Raw genomic sequence first — 7,166 nt, 5'->3', positions numbered from 1 at the left:
TGATCAGAGCTGGGTAAATGAGTAATCTGTTTGGATCAGGGAATTGTAAATATAATTTAAAAATTATTTTAGATCTATTTTACCTTGTGATCACTGGAGACAAATGTGAAAGCAGTCATATGGCAGAAAAAAACTGAAGCATATCAACGTATCACCTTTTCCGCAGTGAAGTTGATGAAATGCTGGCCTTGTAACTTTCAGGGATGAAATGTGAAGAGCCAAGCTATCGACTTCTGTAGGCATGCGCAAATGACAGTACAGCGCCAAACATACATAGTTTATTTATGGTTTCTAGAATGTTTTAATTGTATTTTTTTTTTATATAAAACAATTTGGATCCTTTTAAATATTAGACACTATCATTAGCCAACGTTAGTTATATCCATATACATTTGTAACTCTCTTTAGTGTTAGTTTCCTCACATTTATAACTCTCTTTAGTGTTAGTTTCCTCACATTTATAACTCTCTTTAGTGTTAGTTTCCTCACATTTATAACTCTCTTTAGTGTTAGTTTCCTCACATTTATAACTCTCTTTAGTGTTAGTTTCCTCACATTTATAACTCTCTTTAGTGTTAGTTTCCTCACATTTATAACTCTCTTTAGTGTTAGTTTCCTCACATTTAGCATCATTCCATTCCATCATTAGTTTACATTTCTGTCCTCGGTCACGTTGGTGTGGTTGTTCCTGACGATCGCTAGCAATAGTGGATCATATTAGGCTAACCAATTACAAGTTGTTCAATAATTTAGGACATGTAGCCTATGGTATTTGAATCATTATTTAACTCAGACCACACGTAGCAGTTTAAACCTGGAGCCTGGCGCACGGTTCACGACGACTGGACTGTTGTCATCCACGATTAGGGAGGATTACTAGGATAGATTTAAAGGACTACTGGTCAAACCCTTTTGTACACTTTTCTCACCTTCCATTATTTCATGGCTTGAACAATTGAATTCGGCAGCTTCAGGATTAATCAAACCATTGTTTTTTTGGGGGGGGCGGGGGGATTTAGCAATATATATATCGTGCATAAAGGCTCTCCAAAACAGTTTTTGTATTTATTATTAGTAAATACTTTCCTAACCCTAAATAATATTCAAGATCAGATTATTTTTAAGTCTAAAAATTGCTGCTGAAAAGGATCCCTATTATTCTGAACATTTCTCTCCGTGTATCCTAGTGAGTCTATCGAGAAGAAACACCACGTTTAAAGGGATGGCTTAACATAAATGTACTGAAACTCCTAGGAAATATGTTGTCAAGCCAAGTAGGAGGGGTTTCAGCGTGTTGAATTAAATGTATTCAGTGCCCGCAAGGCAACCACGCCTGCAAAGCCCGTTACGCACCTGAATAAGGTAAGTCTGGATAGCCAACTACTTGGAAGTGCGTAGGAAATGGCGTGCGTAGGGAAGGTGTACATTTCCTAAGTCTGAATCAGGCCCCTTGGAGCAGAGGCCATTTCATAAACATAGCCGGGGTCACGTCATATTTACTTATTTATGACGTGCTTGACGTGGCGTTGTCAATAGTGAATATGATTCTCTCAAGTCTCATGCATTGGTTTTGGTTCAGGTAACTGATACACATGCAGGAAGGAGTGAGGAGTGCTACTCACATGGGTAGTTGGAGATGGTGTCTGGCATTTGGAGCAGTGTGCGGTGTTCGGTCGTCTAGGCCAACAGTTGCCGATTCACTTTCTTGCCTGCATGTTTTGAGACAACAAGAATAGTCTAAAACGAAATCGAGCCAAAAAAAGTTACTCTTATACATCGTAGCTGTACTTGTAACGACCACTTTATTGAGATACTAACGGAATATTATTATTATTTTTATTTTTCTTCTGATAGGCGAATTTATTCAACAAGGACAGGTTTTTGTTTTGTTCACTAGCGCAATGAGCCTCGTGTATGGATGGACATAACCCAATCTAAATCTCTGAAATAAATACCTATTGAGGCGATGGTCACAAAGTAGTCAAATATTTGCGTGACACGCTGTCAAAAGAAATTAAGGCTTTACTGCCTCTGAAATACCCATCGCTCTCTGAGACAACAACCCAATGATTGACTGCTATGGACACTTTATAATCCGACTAATAGCTAAACAGATATACATGGGATATTTGACATGAATCTAATGGTAACGGTTTGACCCCCTTTTGGGTCAATTCACAGAACAATTCCTATTTGTCTCCGACTGATTTGATTAAGATAAAGGGCACATGCAATTTAGATTAAAATAATAGTATTTAAGTAACGGATTAATATGCATTAATTTTGTGCATGCATGGATTTTTACAAAATGTTGAAGTTGGAAGGGAAAAAACAATATGCAACGCTTTAGTAGGGAGGACCCACGGACAACCTTCTGATAATGGTGACTAATATAAATAGATAACATAGAAGCAGCAAAATAGCGTTAATGATATCACATCGCAGCTCAATTCCTTTACCATGTATTTTAATGTTTAGGTCTAATATAGGCTTAATGACAAGCACAAAACACGACAGCATAGCAAAGAGCACAGACGAGCGGACGACCGGTGCACGTTGTTAGTTTTGAAATATATATTTTTAGCTATTGCGCTCATAGATAATCACCAACTTTTACGCAAAATCATCTATTATGCCTAAGTTAACAAACTTTTACGCATATGTTGACATGTTTAATACCCAATGCTTACTGCCAATAATTTCCCCTTTAAAGTAAATAATATGTTGCATTCATATGTAGTTTGTTTTCAGACATACATTCTTCAACACACACGTTATAGTTTTTTTTGTGTGTGGCGGAGCAAACTTACAGCCTTCCTCCTAGAAATGGGATGTAACATCATGGGCCTTCACGCATTGGTTAAAAACAAACAAAAAAACGTCTTACGAGTGGAGAGGAAAAACGTGATTAACTATTAACTCCCATCTTCTTCTAACAGAATAATTAAAAACATTCTAAATACGTTTTATAATTTAAAGTATAGTCTAACAGTGCTTTGGTCACTGGGTTGTTGATTTGATAGCAGTGAATAATAAATAAGATTAATTTGTATGTTTTCGACAGCCGTTTCCTTCACCAGTTGGACGGCCCTCTCCCTCTCAGACTATCATTGCCAAGTATAACTCATATTTTAGTAAGTCTTATTTTGAGCTTTAAATCTCTACCACTCTTGAGTCGTTCTGCGCTTGTTCATCATGCGTCACCTCCAGTTCCCCTGATCTGCTCCCGTTCAGGGTCTCAATCCGACATGGCTCGTGGGCGAAATTAGCCCGTATCATAACAACAGGTCGGTTCCATTACTTTTCCCCGGGACAATGGACGGCGTCGCCCCTATTCACTAATACACAGAAACCGATCCCGCGACGAAGAGGAGGAAAGCGCAGCTAGCATGGAGGATTGTTGCCGTGCGGAGGACGTATAAAAATATGTTTCTTTATCTTACCGTATCTTTTTTGGGCCTTTGAGTGATGCGTAAAAACTCCCCAACGCGGAAAATTGCTTTAGAGAAAAGGACTAGTCTATGTTTGAAAATATTTTCGGTACTTTGATGCCCAACATTTTCTAACTGTACCTAAAGGCTACATTTTATGAATTTCAATGACATTGTATTTTCTTAAGTTATGAAAATGTATTTGTCTTTTAATTATTATCTGTAGCCTACAACTTTTTTTTTTTAGAGGGGCTACTTTGCCTTTAGTCCTACTTTCCCTGTCTATTTTAGGTGTTGTTTGCTTATAACAAAACTTGGGTACATTGCGCTTCCATAACGCTTAGTCAGTCAGTAGAAGACATGACAGCTATACCTTTGGTGTAGGCCTAACGCTTTAACTTTTGAAGTTTAAAGTACAATTACCTTTGTAATACAAAATACATCTCTTCCAAGTGTGTTTGCCTGAGGCTCGGCGCAGGCGCTCTGGGCTGCTCGCTGTCACTAAAACAATTTTCTTCACATTGGAAACTGTCACAAGTGACGTCAATCACGGGGCTCTGACCAATTAGAAGGCGGGGTGATTGTTTAGCGCCACGGGCTGCAGCGCCTACCATGAATCTCTATTCACTATCAAAGTGTCCTGCTGCTGCCGTCCAACCGAATGCGATTCCATGCAGCCACTTTAGAACTTAGAACAGTTTTTTTTCCCTTCTATACTTTAGTTTTTAAAAAAAATATATTTTAGTTTTTTTTTCCTTCTATATTTTAGTTTTTTCCCCCCCCTGTATTTTTCATTGCGATTAAAATATATTTGTCATCATCATTATTATTTTTGCCTGCTGTCAAGTTATTCTAGAATTAGAAGTAATGAGCATGGATGTTTTGGGAAGCCCTGTGATGGACCCTACGATTTCCAAACGGAACACGGCACTGAGATTAGTTGACTTGGCAGGGGCGCACCACCATCACCATCATCACCACCATACCCCTCAGAGCGTGACAGGCTTCCCGGGGTTCAGCAGCCATCCACACTCAATGGCTCACTCGCACCCTGGGGAGATTACTGCGGAACCCCGCCTGGGGCCGAGTCCATTCGGGCCAGAACACATGGGGCACTCCGCGGCCCTCAAAATCAGCCCAGCCCATCATTACCCACACCACCATCACCACCACAATCATCATATGGCAGGCCACAGTGAAGTGGTCTCCAGTCATACGGGAGCTTTTGGCCCGGTGCAGGCGGCTCCAGTCCCCTATTCTATGTCCCACACGGCCCAGGCGTTATCCGCAGCCGCCGGTAGGGATTTCCTCATTCGGAGAGATATGACGGCTCAAGCCATGCCGGTACTGACCGACCAGAGCCCCGGTTCAACCTCTCATCACGGAATGTTTGTCTCAACAACAGGTAGCAGCTATCCGGGACACTACGGTCATCACCCTGATGCTGGTAGCCATGCCCTCTTCTCCGGACTCCACCATGAGCAGTCATCTACTGGAGCACCAGGTGGCCAAGCTATGAATGGACAAATACGGTTAGGAATACCTAGCGAAATGTACGTTAGGTCTGATCACTTGAGTCAAGTGGCGAGCTCCAGGGCTGATCCGTTCTCCGCCTCGACATTACATGGCTACGGTGGTCTGAACCATCTGAACATGAACCTTAGCGCCCATCATCACGGAGCCGGTGCATTCTTCCGCTACATGAGGCAGCCGATAAAACAAGAATTAATCTGCAAGTGGCACGAACCGGAACACTCGACGAAAAAACTCTGCTCCAAAACTTACGGCACGATGCACGAGCTGGTAATGCATGTGACGGTTGATCACGTCGGTGGACCGGAGATGGCAAACCATATATGCTTCTGGGAAGAGTGTCCCAGAGAAGGAAAACCATTTAAAGCCAAATACAAACTTGTAAATCATATCAGAGTACACACCGGAGAGAAACCATTTCCATGTCCCTTCCCCGGATGTGGAAAAGTATTTGCCCGATCGGAGAACCTGAAGATCCACAAGAGAACTCATACCGGTCAGTGTCTTTATTTACATTTCAGAGGCACCGGTAAATAATGCTTCCTCAAACGTTTTTTTTTTTTTCTCTCCGATCATTAATGGATTGAACACCATTCCACACTAGAGCTAAATTCACATTTCTATTCGATGTTGCATTTAAATGAAATGTTTTTTTTGTTTTTTTTAAAGCTATGCTGTACAGTAACCATAACATAAAATAAAGGGAAACAAATATTATTTGTAATTTCATAATGGTCAAATTCAACAAGTGATTCCTTAAAGCATTATTTATTTGATATATATATTTTATGTTTATGAATGTAATATTTTGAGCATGGCATTTCAAATCAACAATATTTAGTCTACCCACATGTTGGCGTAAATTGAGTCTAATATAAACATTACGCAATAGTCAGTGGGTTCTTGGACATTTTTAATTTCCCGACGTGTTTGTTGTGAGTTGTTCAAGTGGTCCAGAGTTGTACAGAGATAATACTAAGCGGGTTATGCTAAGAAAGTTCTCTCACTCAGGCGTTTGACGTGTGCACTCTCTTGTTTGTGCCAAAACATGCCGTCAGAAAAGAGACTGAGGCCTACACGGACTGTTCTGTCCGACTGTTGCTTTGCCTGCTGTGGGGACATGGAATCAAACACTTCAGATACAAGGTGTTGCTTACTGTTCTGAAACCCTCACGTAGCAGCCGTAGTTGCTATGTAGTGGAGTGGAAATACATGGCTGTTTTTGACCTGTTGCTGCAGCCACTTTTAAATACCTCTGCCATGGACAACTCGTGGGTATATTTTAAACATTTATACTGTCCCTTGATTTTGTCAAAGAGACTCTGTTGAGATATGTTGTTGAGCCTGGAACTGAATAGTCAACTAGAAGAAGAATAATACAAATTATACCTATTTTTGAGGAATCGTGACTCATGGCTAAGAAAACAAAAACAACAGACAGTTAGTATATAAAAGTTATAATTTCCACCTATCTTCTTCTTCTTTTTTTTCCTTTTGTTGTTATTATTATTAAATATGTGATCAATAATGAATTAATCTCATTAATACTACATATATATATATATACATAATTGTTTTACTTTGATCATTGTTGTTATTATTATTCATTGTTATCATTGGCTATTGGAGGTAGAGTGGATTGTAGTAATATCAGTAGTAGTGGTAGTTGTGGTGGTAGAAGTAGTAGTAGTAGTGGTGGTAGTAGTAGTAGTAGTAGTAGTAGTAGTAGTAGTAGTAGTAGTAGTGGTAGTGGTAGTAGTGGTGGTAGTAGTAGTAGTAGTAGTAGTAGTAGTAGTTGTTGTGGTGGTGGTAGTAGAAGTAGTTTTAGTAAAAGTAGTAATGTTAGTAGTAGTAGTGGTAGTAGTAGTAGTAGTAGTAGTAGTAGTAGTGGTAGTGGTAGTAGTGGTGGTGGTGGTAGTAGTAGTAGTAGTAGTAGTAGTAGTAGTAGTAGTTGTGGTGGTGGTAGTAGAAGTAGTTTTAGTAAAAGTAGTAATGTTAGTAGTAGTAGTGGTAGTAGTAGTAGTAGTAGTAGTAGTAGTAGTGGTAGTAGTAGTAGTAGTAGTAGTAGTAGTGGTGGTGGTGGTAGTAGAAGTAGTAGTAGTGGTGGTGGTGGTGGTAGTAGAAGTAGTTTTAGTAAAAGTAGTAATGTTAGCAGTAGTAGTAGTGGTGGTAGTAGTTTTAGTAAAAGTAATAGTGGTAGAA

The 7,166-nt window shown here is 39.8% G+C and overlaps 1 protein-coding gene across 1 annotated transcript in view; it reads left to right on the top strand.

Annotated features, from left to right (window-relative positions):
- The first annotated feature begins 328 nt into the window (after nt 1–328).
- Nucleotides 329–7,166, top strand: part of LOC106579754 (zinc finger protein ZIC 4) — an 18,452-nt gene continuing 11,614 nt past the window's right edge. The window contains exon 1 of the mRNA XM_014159917.3: nt 329–5,460. Within this exon, the coding sequence (XP_014015392.1) occupies nt 4,299–5,460 (1,162 nt within the window). The 5' untranslated portion in view covers nt 329–4,298. The remainder of the gene's footprint in view (nt 5,461–7,166) is intronic.

This window comes from Salmo salar, chromosome 19, assembly GCF_965601325.2.
Source record: "Salmo salar chromosome 19, fSalSal1, whole genome shotgun sequence".
In the NCBI taxonomy this organism is placed as follows: domain Eukaryota; kingdom Metazoa; phylum Chordata; class Actinopteri; order Salmoniformes; family Salmonidae; genus Salmo; species Salmo salar.
Note: the sequence above shows the minus strand (reverse complement) of the source record. Positions and strands in the feature narration are given on the sequence as shown.